This window comes from Paramormyrops kingsleyae, chromosome 17 (genome assembly GCF_048594095.1).
Source record: "Paramormyrops kingsleyae isolate MSU_618 chromosome 17, PKINGS_0.4, whole genome shotgun sequence".
NCBI classification, from domain to species: Eukaryota; Metazoa; Chordata; class Actinopteri; order Osteoglossiformes; family Mormyridae; genus Paramormyrops; species Paramormyrops kingsleyae.
In genome coordinates this window covers 11067546-11083129 of record NC_132813.1, presented here as the reverse complement: position 1 = coordinate 11083129, position 15584 = coordinate 11067546, and the positions used below count along the sequence as shown (strand labels likewise).

General features: G+C 39.1%; 2 protein-coding genes across 5 annotated transcripts; both read left to right on the top strand.

Moving 5' to 3' along the window:
* The first annotated feature begins 348 nt into the window (after window positions 1-348).
* On the top strand, window positions 349-4917 carry LOC111844064 (uncharacterized). Of its 3 annotated transcripts, none has more exons than XM_023812176.2 (5): window positions 349-751; window positions 1404-1674; window positions 2106-2194; window positions 2790-2901; window positions 3000-4917. In XM_023812176.2, exons 1-5 carry the CDS (start codon window positions 560-562, stop codon window positions 4646-4648), a joined length of 2313 nt encoding a protein of 770 aa, XP_023667944.2. In that variant the 5' UTR covers window positions 349-559; the 3' UTR covers window positions 4649-4917. The 3 variants fall into 3 exon arrangements, with proteins under 3 accessions (XP_023667944.2, XP_023667945.2, XP_023667946.2); XM_023812177.2 differs by having other exon boundaries at window positions 640-751; window positions 1408-1674; XM_023812178.2 differs by lacking the exon at window positions 349-751 and adding an exon at window positions 767-997.
* Window positions 4918-5371: 454 nt separating this feature from the next.
* LOC111844066 (uncharacterized) lies at window positions 5372-11441 on the top strand. Of its 2 annotated transcripts, none has more exons than XM_023812182.2 (5): window positions 5372-5458; window positions 7667-7925; window positions 8078-8178; window positions 8354-8462; window positions 9703-11441. In XM_023812182.2, exons 2-5 carry the CDS (start codon window positions 7685-7687, stop codon window positions 11091-11093), a joined length of 1842 nt encoding a protein of 613 aa, XP_023667950.2. In that variant the 5' UTR covers window positions 5372-5458; window positions 7667-7684; the 3' UTR covers window positions 11094-11441. The 2 variants fall into 2 exon arrangements, with proteins under 2 accessions (XP_023667950.2, XP_023667949.2); XM_023812181.2 differs by lacking the exon at window positions 5372-5458 and adding an exon at window positions 6227-6583.
* The last annotated feature ends 4143 nt before the right edge of the window (window positions 11442-15584 follow it).

Below are 15584 nucleotides of genomic sequence, written 5' to 3'. Positions count from 1 at the left end.
TGAAAGAAGAAAGTTCCATCTTTTACTCCATCGTCTTAAAATCTTCCACGTCCAACGTTAAAAGCTCTTATAAAATATGATTGCCATAACAACTGCAGCAACAGCAACTGCTACTACGGTCAACAAAAGACACGTCCTCCCTATTTGCCCTCACCACCATACAGGTGAACAGGTGACTGTATTTTGATTTCCGCCCAGATGCTCCCGTGACAATTACCGTATAGCACCAAAAAGACGTGACACATACAATCGAGAATACGATGAAAACATACACACACATATATGACTGTAACAGGAACTTTAAAACATTCCCGCTATCGCTGACATTACAGCCTGATTGTAGGCTGCATCAGTCCAGAGGCGGAACAGACGCAGCACCGGAAGTAAAACACAGTGCAGACACAGGAACATGCTCCTGCCTAAACATAAAAATAACAGTTGTCATTTACCTGTTATCACTGTGCCTCTTACAAACTGGTTACTTTTACTAGTTATGTCTCCAGCTTTTTAAACTGACGTCCATGTAACAATAATTGTGGGGAACATTTTAGCTTCCACAATGTCGAGGTGCGACGTTTTTCAGAATCAGATAGCCTCCATTATAGAGGTACTGGTAAGAGCCGCGGTGTCCGAAATGAGGAAAGTTATGGGAGAAGTTTCCAGTAAATTAGCGCTGGCGTCTCTCGCGGCTGGAGCGACGGGCAAAGAGTCCCAGCTGCTCGCGGCGCCGCGTGAAAGTGAAATTAACGCGGTGAGTCAGCGCGAGCCTGCTAGCTAGCCAGCTAACTGGCTAATGGCTTCCTTAATATGTTTTAGAATGAGTAGTTTCGTGTCATCGGGATTAGTTAGTTATAATCAATAATATGAGAAAAGTAACACACAAATAGTTCAATACGTCATACCTCTAGACTTAACACATAGGAACGGTATAATTAAGCGATGGTGGAAACTAAGTAAAGTTTATCAAAAGTAGACCAGTGTTTTCTCTACGTTTGATGTATGCATTGATTTATTCAGTATCACTTTTCTGAAATGTCCTGTCAACTATATTTAGATTTTTTTTTTACAGAAATAACAAGCCTGAATATAGAATAGTTTAAACGGCCAGTTCATCTATTGATCTTAGAGTTAAAATTAAGTGAAATTTAAACTGGAGGTTAATGCTTAAAAAATGAAATCTTATTTAAAACATTCAACTTTGTACACCGAGTCGTTCTCTTTTGAGTCTCTCTGTTTTGTCAAGAAACAGTTTATTGTTGAAGGAATATTGATGCCCAGTACGTTTTAGTAGCATAATGATTCTGGGCCTTTCCTTTTTAAAATTAATTATGTGCCTTCGGTGTTTCCTAACTCTGCAGTGCTCAGCAGCAGGTGATCGGTGTGCTTAATTGCTTTATTTTCAGGCAGAATTATTGCCAGTCATGGAGAGGCTGGCTAAAGAAGCAGTGAAGAAAATTTGCTGCCTTGTGAATGAGGACTCTGCTGTGTTACGTTTGGAAGTGACGCAAAGCCAGAATGAAAACGAAGCCTTGAAGAGAAAATTGTATTTGATGGAGGAGGAGCTGAAGGCTGTGCAGAGATGTGTAGATGGACAACCAGGAAAGCAAGAAGGTCTTGTAAGCAGCCCCTGTCTGAGAGCTGAGCTTGGTGCTCAGTTAAAACGGTCTGAAGGAGGTTAGAAACTACAGTTTCCCACTATTATTGGTGTTGCTTGTTTGATTATTAGGTATTAATTAAAATATTTTAATCCCTTACATCCCTAAGGTTGTGGGTTCAGTTCTTGCCCCCTGTTCCATGTATGTGGTTTTTGCTTGGTTATCTTATGGTTGCACAGTCCAAAAATGTAAAGTGAGATTGTCCATACCCATGTTAGTGTCAGTTTTCTTTTAGGTTCTTTGATTTCCAACCACAATCAAAATATGTGAGTCAGTTGGTGATTCTAAATTGACATTTTGTGTGAATTTACATAGTTATTCCCTCCAAGTGATTGGCAGTCTTAATAAATTTGTCATGGAGTAGAATCCAAATCATGGCGCTGTGCTGAAAATGATACTTAAAACTCATGGAGTAGATAAATGTTGAACTTGTTTATTGGCCTTTTTCAGAAAACTGTTTTTCTACCATCAGTGAAGGAAGAGAAACTGCGTCTTCCAATTTGGAGAGGAGAAATGCATCATCTTTCATGATGGATGAGGTCTGTTCAAGTTGCTTTCCTCTAGATTTAGATGGTGCCACACGTGTTACCACCAAGTCAGACGCCATATAATTAGTTGGCTGGAGTTCTTGAATTGTTTGTTAGAGATTTAGTGTAAATTACGTTGTCTAAAGTCCAAGAAATGTATGATTTGCCATTACTCAGGATGAAATTAAAATGTTCTTAAGTGTGCCATTATATGAGCATTTCAAATAACAGTGGAATGACTGGTTGTGTATTTTTGCACTGCTATTTAGAAACCAGTAAAATATTGCGTTAATCTTTAGTGTTGGGTTTCTTGATACATAAACATTTTCAATAATGGACCATGAGAATAAGAAAGATTTCATTGGTCTTTTTGCAAGAATAACATAAAGTACAGTCAGTTGTAAAGAAACCTTGTAGCACATTAGAACAAAAATATCTTTTGAAAAATACCTGAAGCTGATACAAAATCACACTAAGCATTCTATAAAATACTTACTTTTCCAACAGTTGAAACTGAATTCATTACATGGGTTTGGTTATTACACCTTGTGATCATGTGGATTTTTTACATTTAAAGTTACTGTTGTATTACGTCTTAACTCTACAGTCTGCAGCTGTTGAATTAGATGGGATGGAATCTGTGATAATCAAAGATGAAATATTTGAAGAGGACTTTGGAAACACCACTTTGCACAAAGGACAGAGGATCAATGGAAGTGGTAAGATTCCAATAACCTCTAATAAAAATGAAGTTGAACAATGAACAGCTTTAAATCCCTTTTCAAGCCACTATGTTTGTTTTTTATCATCTCTGTAGGACCAGAAGATTTCAACTCTGATCCTACAGAACTTCTCCTTGAACCTCAGGAATGTGCTCAGAATGGTGAAAATCCTAGGAAATACACAGAGCAACAAAGTGCACAATGCATACGAGAGGAGTTAATAGAGAACCCTGAACTTAAAGATGGAAATAAATTTGGAGAGTATTCAAAAAAGGTAAACAATGTTACAGCCAGCAGAAAATGCAGCAAAGGAGAGAGACTGTTGAAACGCACACGCTATGCAAAAAGACATTCCCAGAAGATACAGCAGTCTGCTCCTTCAGTGGACAAACCTTTTAGCTGCACGCAGTGTGATAAGGCTTTTGCAGTGATGCGCAGCCTTAAAATACATCAGGCGGTTCATAAAGGTCAGAAAGCACTGAAATACACCTGTCTTAACTGTGGAAAGGGTTTCAGGAAAAAAATGCTGCATGAAGAACACCAGAAACTTTGTACAAGCGAGAGAAATGGTTCTGGTCATAGTAATCCTAGTAGCGAAGAGGTGATGCCCAAATCAGTGAATTCATTTGTCTGCACTGGATGTGGGAAGAGTTTCAGCCAAATACATAGTCTCAAAGCTCACCAAGTTGTTCATTCAGTTGAGAAACCATTCAGCTGTACATACTGTGGAAAAGGCTTTGCCGTAAAACACAGTCTTACAGTTCACCAGAGGATACACACGGGTGAAAAGCCATACAGTTGTGTTACATGTGGTAAAACATTTTCTCAAGCTAGTCATAGAAAAATGCATAGCAGAGTTCATACAGGAGAGAAACCATTCACCTGTGATATATGTGGGAAAAGCTTTGGTGATACCAGAGGTCTTAAAGAACACCAAGTCGTTCATACAGGTGAGAAAGCTTACAAATGTGAGAAATGTGGGAAATGTTTTAGTCTTGCAGTTAATCTGCGAAGACATCATCGGATTCACACCGGAGAGAAACCATACAGCTGTGATATATGTGGCAAATGTTTCAGCCAAGCGAGCAATGTTAAAGCACATAAACGGATTCATTCTGATCAGAAGTCATATACAGGAGAGAAATCATATTATGAAGACAAACCTTATAGTTGTAGTAAATGCGAGAAGAGTTTCAGTCATCCAAACGGTCTTAAAACACATCAGTTAACTCATACAGGAGAAAAACCATTCAGTTGCACTGTCTGTGAAAAGAGTTTCAGATGTCTCTATTCTCTTAAGACACACCAACGATTTCACACGGGAGAGAAACCATATAGTTGCGTTAAGTGTGGAAAATGTTTTGGTCAGACAAGTGCCCTTTTGTCACACCAAAGGGTTCACACAGGAGAGAAACCCTTTAGTTGTGACACATGTGGGAAGTGTTTTAGTTTTACAAGCAGTTTTAAAGCACATCAGCGAAGTCATACAGGCGAGAAACCGTTCAGTTGTGTTATTTGTGGAAAAAACTTCAGTTTTTTAAGCAATCTTAAGAGGCATAAACGTATTCACACTGGAGAAAAGCCATTTAGCTGTCATATATGTGAGAAAAGTTTTAGTCAAGCGAACAATCTGAAAGCTCACCAGCAAATTCACACAGGTGAGAAACCGTATATGTGCGACAAATGTGGCAAAAGTTTTGCATATTTAAGAAATTTGAAGGAACACAAGTGTGTTTATGGCTGATAAAATTTAGAGGGAGAGCATCAGTAATGTGCTATTGTTGCACTTTTGTCATTTAAATTGTTGCACTATTTCATATGTGAAAACAGCCATTTGCAATCACTGGTTTTAATTACAAAACTTAAAATACTATTAAACTTTGCAGTTTTCAGCAATTTTTGGATTGTCTTTTTCAGGTAATATGTCTGACATGTTACAAGCAACAGGTGTTAAAAGCAATAAGTAATTGATCCATTTTTTGTGTATTACTGCAAATAAATGAGGAATGAGGAGCTTACTTTTATATATTCTAGAATGCCTATACTGGATCAGAGGACCCCGAATCTGTCCAAAAAGACCCCTGAATTAGAACTTTCTGGCAAAAATTTTTTTTATGACATACAAAAATAACCACAAATGTCTACAAACATATCAATGGTATGATCTATATGATTTTCCACATTGCTTAAGTCAATATTAAATTTGGATATTTTTCTGCAGTTTGAATCTTGCTAAAATTATTGAGCAGGGGTGGTCAATCTTATCCGCAAAGGGCCGGTGTGTATACGGGTTTTCGCTGCAACTCCCTAATTAGATTACTAATTAGAGGACTGATTGGCTGAGGAGTCCTCACACCTGGGTTTGAACAGCTGACCTACAGGTTATCCCAAAAACCTGCATACACACCGGCCGTTTGTGGATAAGATTGGCCACCCTTGTTATTGAGTATGATTGTTAAGAAGGAGTATAAAGGAAGTTAACCAGCCTTTAATATATTGCTTGGCACTATGCAGTGGTTGTGTTTGACTTTCACCCAGTACCAATTCATTGCTGGTAAGAAAGTGTAGGTTGTTTGTTAAAGCCTAGCTGTTTAAATATAAATTATCAACATATTACAATTAATTCTATGTGACTTCTGCATGCCTAGCCTTTTGGTAAGTGGTCTTGCATGTGTTCAGCTCGGTCATCTGGTGAATATTATGTTTTCATAGGGAATATACCTTCTTGACCAGCATGAGAGCCCCTTCAATTGGATTTCCGAATAGCTTATCCTGGTCCCAGTTTAGCCAGTGGGGTAACGTACAATGGATGTTGAGTAATACCAGTAATACCAAACCACTCTACTGGTTCCTCACTCATTGGGTAGAAGGATTATGTACCCTCAGTTTACATCCCCAGTTCACTGAACATATTAGTCTTAAACCATATTATGAAGCCATACATGTATGTCAGGGTTCAGTAGCTCCCCCTATTGTACACATGAAATGGCACAAGCATATCCAATCAGAATGAAAGATTGCAAACTACTTGTCTTAGATTTACACTTATGCAAAATGTTATGGCCATTGACTGCAGTGCGTCCTGAAATGACAGAAAAAATTATCAGATAGTGATGATAGTTGTCTATAGAGCAAAATCTACAGATTTTTGTAATCCATAAAAAACTAAATATTATATACATATCATATACAGTATATGAAATGTATGTGTGTGTGTAAATTTAACATTTAATCTCAAATTTTGGGCCTTAAAAGGAGCTTTTATTTTGAAACATGGAGACTTTATTATTACCGGAAGTGCACTTTGTATGTACTTGTATTTCTATCCTGGAAGTGTAAATGTAACATATCCGGCTTACTTGCGGCCGTACGTTTAAATTCCCGGTCCTTTGTAGTTTTAAACTTTGAGAACAAATTCTAAAGTGAGTGTAGAAGCGTACTTTGTAAACTGACCCGGAGAGAGAGCATGTCGTCTTTTCAGACGCAAATAGCTTCCATCATGGAGATCTTGGTCAATGCGGCCTTGGCTGAAATGAGGAAAGTTGTGAATGAAGGGTTTGGCGTGTTACATCTCGAAAGGTGTCAGCATCACAATGAAAACAAAACGCAGAAAGGGGAATTGCCATTGATGGAAAACGAAGTTAGAGATTCTTTAGAAACCGTAAGCGAATTAAGAATGGTAAGTTTCCGTTAGCAGAAGAGCAAAAAAGCGAGGTAAATACTATACGGTTGGGATGATGATGATTATAGTCCTTATTCTGATGGCTACATGCTATTACTAGATTAATTAGGACTGGGCGATTATCGGCATGACTATTCCACGTTATAAACAGGGTTACTAATAAAATGTCATTGTAGAGATAAGTTAAAGAACCAAATCGAGACATTAATTCCCTTGCCTTTATTTCCCTAGTATCTTTTAATTTAAGATTCATTAAATCCTCTTATTGCCTGTGTACCAGGTTTATTCTTAATATTGTCGTTAATAATCCAACATCGGCGATTGCGGCGTTTCCCTGAAAAACTGAATCACGTGGCCGTGTTGTAACGAAAGTGCCTGTGAAACGACGTTATAATAGTAGTCCCAGATACACATGTAATCAAAAACTAACAGTTAATGCACATTCTGCAGGTTTAAGCACCTACATCCCACAATGGACATCCCCAAAATACCCTTTTTTTTATAACAAAATAGATGCATTGATTATGCTAATTTAAACCCGTTCCGCTTAGAAACTTCACCTCCACTGAGCACTAATCTAAGTAATTTTCTATTATGTAATGAGATTTACGTTCTTGCGCGGATGTCCAAGCAATAAACTGTGCAGCTTTACAAAGCATTTATTTTATTCGTTCTGTAAACCCAATTTCTCTTACTTTGTGTCTGAACCAGTCATCTAGTTTATAAATAATATGCTCATCTTTGGTATTCCACACATCCTGACAATAATATAGGATACAATTTGTGTCTGTAATAATTAAGCACACCCTGAAGTGTGAGGTCCTGTACTGATAAAAGTATGACTAAAGTAATTTCAGTTATTTGTACTTTTTTTTTAAAAAAAAAAAACCTTTTTCGTTCAGAAGGCAGATTACTCTTCCAAAGTACTCAGAAAGAGGCTTGTTGATGTGAAATGCAATTCAAATTGAGTTTTGTTGTGGCTTTGTATACCAGATCTAAAAGCTTAAAAATATATTGTGTTAAGTTTTATATGTTAAAATGTGTGCTTAAGGTCATATTACATTCTCTTATTTTTTTTAGACCCAGTTAGCCTCTATAATGGGTATTCTGGCTCAGGAGGCAGTAAACAAAATTTGCAGTCTTTTCAGCAAAGACTCTGCCATGGTACTTTTCGAAGTGACAGAGACACAAAATGAAAATGAAATGGTGAAGACGAAAGTACAGACGATGGATCAGGGGTTGAGGATTGTGCAAGGAAGTGCGGAGGAAGTCGAAAAATGTGTAAACAGCCTTTCTGTCGGAATTCAAGTTGGCAGTGAATTAAGACCAGCAATAACAGGTTAGTGGCTGAGGTTTCCTCTTGTGTTCAGATTTATTCTGACTTTCAAAATGTTACCTACACAAATTCTTTAACTTGTACTCTGCATATATAATTACATGATAGTTTTTGTTTAATTGTAAATTTCTACATTCCTTTCCACATTGTCTCAGAGAGGGAAGGTTCTCCCATCATCAGTGGGAACAAAGACACTGAGTCTTTACAGGTGGAGGAAGAAAATAGTACTTTTCAGACTGTTGTCATGATGGATGAGGTTGGTTTGAGCATGTATCCCTTAAACTAATTTTTTTAAATGAAAAATATATATTGTCACCAACAGGGGTACATACAGTATATAGTACCTCCAGCTCATCTTTAAACCAGTCCATTGCAAAGAAAGAGATTAGGGTGATATGATTGTTCTATCTTGTGTAACTGCTCTGTTTCAGTTTGGGGAGGTGAAGGACAGGATTGAGTCCATTATCATCAAAGAGGAGGGGCTTGAGGAATGTTTGGAAAGTGGTGTTCCAGATGAAGGTTTGAATATCAGTGTGGAGGGTAAGCAGATGGTAAAATACTAAATTGTCATCCCACTTTTGTGCTTGAATTGACCTCTGTTGATATCTTGTTCTGCTTCTAGATCCAGTGAGCATGTACTTAAGTACAGTCAGCCTATGAATCAAGGGTTATATTTACATGTAGAGAGAAGTTACAGTATCTCTTTAGACTTTTCTTATTTGCTTGATAGTATGTAGAGTGTTTAACTTTTAGGTTTTGCATGAGGTATAAATGTGTGCAAACTGTAATCAGACTGGATTGGCCATCTGGCGTACTGGGCATTTTCCTGGCTGTCTGACGGGTTTGTTGGCCAGCAGAATTAACGGTGGGGGGGGGCCCCAGGGACGATTTTTAATCCCAGTCCAGCTCCGGGCTGCTGATATTCAAAGTTCTTGTTTTTTGGGAAGAAGTATGTCACGAATTAACTTGAGTAAAGTTAAAATTTGATTTGGTTTTAATTTGATCATATTTGTATATTTTGGGGAGGGGAATTCTTGTAATTGGAGATTTTTATGACAAGCAAGGTGTTGGTTTCACTTTTAATATGTTGAGCCTTGATTACTCATCTTTTAAGTTTGTTTAAAAGTATGTTTTGACATCAGCAGCATTTCTCTAGTTATTTGATTGTAAATGACTTTGAAAAATTAGTTGCATATACTGCTTCTGCAATAGGCATTGACTTTTATAAGAAAGATTTTAAATTCGTAATTATTTAACTGTATTTCACAAAATATAAATGCACAATTAAACAAAGATATTAACATATATTACAAAATATAATAATAAATAACCATATGTATTTCTTGGAACATTGGGGTCTCAATTCATTTTTATTCATTTAATTCGATGAGGTAATAAGGTAAAACTATATGTTTTAGGTTGCTTTTAATGGTATCTGATGGTGACTGATGACTCCTTGATTCCTAGACTGTAAAGCATTTATATATGGCAGGGGTAGGTAATCCTGATCCTGGAATGCCAGCATCCAGCATCCAGCAGGTTTTCTGTCCTACCGGATGAGTTACTGTCTGCCTGAGATCAGCAGAGGTTCATCAGAGACCAGGCAGGATAGAAAACCTGCTGGATGCTGGCACTCCTGTATCAGGGTCGCCTACCCCTGATATAAGGTGTGTTGTGGTTGGTGTTATAACTTGTAACTTTGCTCTCAACACGTATTTCTGTAGTCTGTTTAAAGGAAGTCGAGACTAATGGTAGTTTTTGTGTTTTTTTTTCCCCCCAGGAGTTGTTGAACTTTGTACTGAGGAGAGACATCCGATTGATCATCAAGAGGGCGAGGAGGGTTCCAGTGTTAGCCCAAGCCTAGCCGAGGGAGAGCATGTAGAGTTTTTATCTACGCACTCATATTTCAGTATTAGAAAACCCCTTGGTGGTAAGGATACCCAGAAATCAAAGAACAGCCTAAAAATGGGAGCCAGAGCTGAAAGGGGAAAGAAACAGTACAACTGCACACACTGTAGGAAGAGCTTCGGGAGGCTAATTGATCTTAAAGCGCATCGGATTATTCATGCGGCAGAGAAGCCATTCACCTGCACCCAGTGTGGGAAGAGTTTTGCCCTGAAACGGAGCCTTAAAATGCATTTCTTAATTCACACAGGAGAGAAACCGTTCAGTTGTATCGAATGTGGAAAGTGCTTCAATCAGAAAAGCCTGCTGAAACAACACCAGAGTATTCACAAAGGTGAGAGATTGTTTAGTTGTGATATCTGTGGTAAGCGTTTCAATCGTGCTTATGGGCTGAAAAAACACCAAATAGTCCACACAGGAGAAAGAGCGTTCCGGTGTGAGATATGTGGGAAGAGTTTCAGTATCGCAGGTAATCTGCATAGACACAAGCGCATTCACACAGGTGACAAACCATTTACCTGTCCTACGTGCGGGAAGAGCTTCAACCAGAGTAATACTCTTAAAGCCCACCAGCGAATTCACACAGGAGAGAAACCGTACAGTTGTATAACATGCGGGCAAAGTTTCAATCAGAAAAGTAGAGTTAAAATACATCAGCGAATTCATGCAGAGCAGGTGTCTGGCAGTTGTAGTTGTGTTGTTTGTGGAGTTAGTTTTGGTTCCATGCGATCTCTTAAAGCACATCAGCAGGTTCATGCAGGTGAGAAGCCATACAAGTGTGCTGTGTGTGGAAAGTCTCTAATATCTACAAACTCCCTTAAAATGCATCAGCAGATTCATACTGGGGAAAAGCCATACAGTTGTACTGTATGTGGAAAGGGGTTTAGGGTTGCCAGTTATCTAAAAATACATGAACAAATCCACTCTGGGCAGAAATCTTTTAGCTGCAATCAGTGTGGCAAGAGTTTTACTCAACAAAGTAGTCTAAAGACACATCAAAATGTTCACACGGGAGAGAAGCCATTTAGCTGTGATATCTGTGGGAAGAGTTTTAGCATTCTAGGCAATCTAACTAGACACCAACGAATTCATACAGGGGAAAAACCATTTAGTTGTACTCTTTGTGGCAAGAGTTTTAATCAGGGCAACAGTCTAAAAGCCCATCAGCAAATTCACACAGGAGAGAAACCATATATGTGTGACAAATGTGGAAAGAGTTTTTCCTACTTAAGAAACCTTAAGGAACACAAGTGCCTTTATAGTTAACTTTTGTACATTACATGGGAGATGTTTGTTGGCCAGTTGGTTCATTTGAAAGGCACCACCGAGCTTAAACACGGAATTGCTTTGTGTGCTAAATAGATGGGTTCTGTATGTTTGAAATGAAGCATTTTTGTTGTGCAGAATCACATTAATATTAATCCACAGCAACCAAAGTAGTGTGACATTCCCAGAGTGTCAGATTTGAGTGGAGGGTTCTGTAAGTGACGACCCATGAATTGTACTGAGCACGTCATTTTCAAGACAGGCTTTCAGCTGATATTCCATTGATCATCTGCAATGGAAGTTTCTGTTCATTGATGTAATAAAGCATTTTCATACATTTGGTAGAAATTCTTGCACGTGTGTATTGTTTCCTACTTTTCTTACATCTGACCAGTAACTGAGCTACCCTGATTCTGCTGTAATGTTCCATATAAACAGATAATTCCAGTAACACCACTGTAGACCAAAAAACTTTCATTTCAGGTTGCGGTAACATGACCTTAGTTGTGGCATTTTCTACAATTCTCAATTTTTTCTTTCTTTATATAAAAATGTGTAATCCTCAAAGACCTAATGAACTAATACGTTGATTGCAATCCAAATTCTGCAGTTTCTAGCATAATGTCTGTAAGTCCATAACTTTATCACTTTGGAACATCTAAATCCCAAATTGTATGTGTACTTTCAATTTAAAGTTTCAGGTAACAGTTCACCTCAAATGCAAATTAAATGCATATCACATAGCAAAATTTATTTTTGTTTAATAGATGTGTTAAATTCACCTTTACTATCAATAAAAATAAGTAATTATTTTGTAAAAATATGGGAAATTGCTCACTCCTTAGTAGAATGAACAGTTGTTCAAAAATAGATGTTGAAAAAAACAACTGGTACCCCCTCTCTCATATTTTGCATATTTATTATGGGGTTGAAGTCAGCCTTGAGCCTGTCCCAGAAAAGGCGGGGAATATCCTGGATGAGATACCAGTCTATCGTTGGGAAACATACACAATCACACATATGAGCAATTTAGAGGTGCCAGTTACTGTAACTGCATTTTTTTGGAGCACAGAATTAGTACCTGGAAGAAATGCTATGCACTGAGTTACTATGGCACATAAGCTAAAATACATTTCTCTTTTAAATGGCATAACATTAGCAAAATAAATGTCCATCCACCCATTATCTCCCGCTTATCCGAGGTCGAGTCGCGGGGGCAGCAGTCTCAGCAGGGAAACCCAGACTTCCCTCTCCCCAGCCACTTCATCCAGCTCCTCTGGGGGAATCTCGAGGCGTTCCCAGGCCAGCCAAGGGACGTAGTCCCTCCAGTGTGTCCTGGATCTTCCCCGGGGCCTCCTCCCAGTGGGACATGCCCGGAACACCTCACCAGGGAGGCGTCCAGGAGGCATCCTAATCAGATGCCCGAGCCACCTCATCTGGCTCCTCTCGATGTGGAGGAGCAGCAGCTCTACTCTGAGTCCCTCCCGAATGACCGAGCTCCTCACCCAATCTCTAAGGGAGAGCCCAGCCACCCTGCGGAGGAAACTCATTTCGGCTGCTTGCGCTCGCGATCTCATAAGACGAGGGGTGTTTTTCAATATGCATATTTCACCATACTTGTGTACTCGGTACATCATCATCTTTTGCCAAAGTACAGTTCCAGTACTCAAGAACAGAAGTACAGAAGGCAGTAAAAATCCACAGATGTTGTTCTTGCATCTGTCGCCTCCTTGCTACTGAGAACAGTCCCATGATTCATCGCATTCCAAGTTCATTCTTGGGAGGCAGGTTAGCAAGACGACTCTCGCAAAGAACACAAATATGATCTTTGCATTCTTGGTATTGTGAAACACCACAGGTTTTCATGGCCACGACAAGAATGCATAGTACCTCAAAATTTGAGAAATTACAGACGATGTTTGGTGACATAGGTGGAGACGTCCATAAGATGGATTAGTATCAAAGGAAACTTGATTGTTTGAGAGGAAGGAAAGGTTATGTCATTTTAATAGCAATGATATGAGAAGCCAGGAAACCAGTTGGTGAAGCCCAGGTTTTTAACATGTTTAAAAAACATATTGACCAGAAATTTTATCAGAATCTGTCGTCACTTCAAGTTAATGCAACAATGAGATTTCCTTTAGCAGGATGGGCACCAAAAGGCTGGGTATATTTCTTGTCACATACTTGAAATTACTTCAACGTAGTGTTCTCAGTGTGAAAGTCCCTGTGCCTCTGATCGGAAGGTTGCTGGTTCAAGCCCGGCTTCAACAGAATGGCCACATCTGTGGGCCCTTGAGCAGGGCCCTTAACCCCCAGCTCTAGGGGCCCCGCTGCAGGTGGCTGCCCTTCACTGCCAAGCTTGCTCGCACCTACATGTGTGTCACGGAGAGCAAGATGGGGTAGGTGAAAAGAGAACCAATGAAGTGCTGTTGTGTTGGGGGTATGTGAAGTGGTGTCATGGGGTGTGCACTCTGCATTTCATCCAGAGTACGTCCTGGCATTGGCTCCGGGTTTGCCATGCATTACTGCATTGCATAAATGGTTATGGAAGATAGCTGAATATATATTTTGTGAAAAGTCAGCATTTAGTCTATTTGTTTAATTATTGCAACTGTCAACATGGTTGATAATATAGGATCAAAATAGGTCAAAATGCAGAAGCCATACAAGAACAGGTTAGTCAAAGGTTAGTTGGGGGCAGCGTGTGGCTCAGTGGGTGACGCCTGTGATCGGAAAGCCACTAGTTCAGGCCCAGCCTCAGCACATCTGCGGGTCCTCGAGCAAGGCCCTTACCCCCCCCCCCCCAGCTCCCTGGGCGCCCCAACAGGCAGCTGCCCTTCACAGCCAGCTTGTTCTCACCTAGAAAGAGCAAGTTGGGGGGGGGGGTGTAAAGAGAATTTCCCCACGAGGATCAGTAAAGTATCAATTATTATTAGCTTAGTTAGAAAACCAGTATATACAAGTTCAAATTCCCAGCATACTAAATATGTGTTATAGAATAACCTTTTGGTGACAGTCATTTCTCAGTAAATGCAATCCACACAAGTCCAGCAATATGATGAGAATCACAATGTAAGGCCGAGTGGCATAGATGGGATGAGGAGCTTTTCAAGTCTGTTCATCAACCCATTAATACCGTCCACCACAATGACATTTATATTTAGCACTGTGATTTTATTTTGGGATTACTTTATTTGCTTATTTGACTCATTTTATTCTAATTTGTTCTCATGTGAATCAGAATTTAGTCTTGAGTACAAAGCTTGCCTATGTTAGTCATGTCCCGTCTATTGAAGGTCGTTTATCGTAAAGGCTGTGACTAAAAAACACGTAACTAGGTGTGGCTACAGCTACAATCCATAGACTGGTGAGTCACTGTAGTCTAATGTAGCTAAACTGTGAGTTGTCACTGATTTATAAATATGCAGCACTGTTCTAAAGTCTTAGACCACCAAAGAAAATTAAATTTAAATGATTTTTATTTTGGTGTAAAACTATGATTTATGCCTGTCGGAGCATGTCGTCTTAACCATCTCAATCTTCTCCTCAACTCATCCCAGTATTTGCAGTTACCACCCAACATACCCTCAGCATTTGTTCGACTCAACCAATCGCGCGCCTTGTCTAGCTAATCAATATTCCTTTGCTTTCCCTGGAGTTCTGCAAAAAGCTTAAACTTTTAACCGACGTCCATCCATTTATTGAGCTAAACATTTCACTCAAGAAATTTAGGTAGTATTTTCCTATTTCCCACTTCGGAATTTCAGGTTATAACCATGATACCTGTGAATTACTTAAATAAAAGGCGATTTTCATATTGCAGATGTAACTACTCTCTACTCTGTGGGCTGACCACTCTCAGACCAAACAATACATTTTCCCATAATGAAAAAACACATCAATAGGAGCCTAGCTGTAAATATTTGTGGTGGAGCCTTGCAACAACGGTGCGGAGGGGGGTGCTGCTTACGTACTGTACTGCCATCGACACTGTAAACATAGACTTGTCCAAGGATATCTCTTGCCATTTGTTTAAATCTGTTTGACATCCAAATAATAGGAAGAAAAAAACTGTGATGTTTAATTCCAACCATCTGCGTATGCGGGACACTTTATTTATCTGACTGTCTCGCTGAGAGGGGAAATCTAGCTGGCACGCATTGGGCTGTATTCTTAGGGTTTGCTTATCTCGCCAGTCATCTCCGCTCTTCCTCTTCTATTTGGGGAGGCCTGTTTTTCTCACAGGGAAACACATTCACTGGATTGATTCAAATTATTTTTAAAAGCCTACACAACAATTTTCACCTTTTCTTAAGTCTAACCAACTCTGAGATAAAAGTTTAATCCGTAATCTTACTGAGGCACGCATGTTGAATTACTCTCAAGTGAGAATATTATATGCTGAGTCCCTCTCTTTTGTTGTTTGTTAGATATTAAATATTGTAAAATTTTGTTTGCAAATTTTTTTTGTCTTCATGTTTATCAATG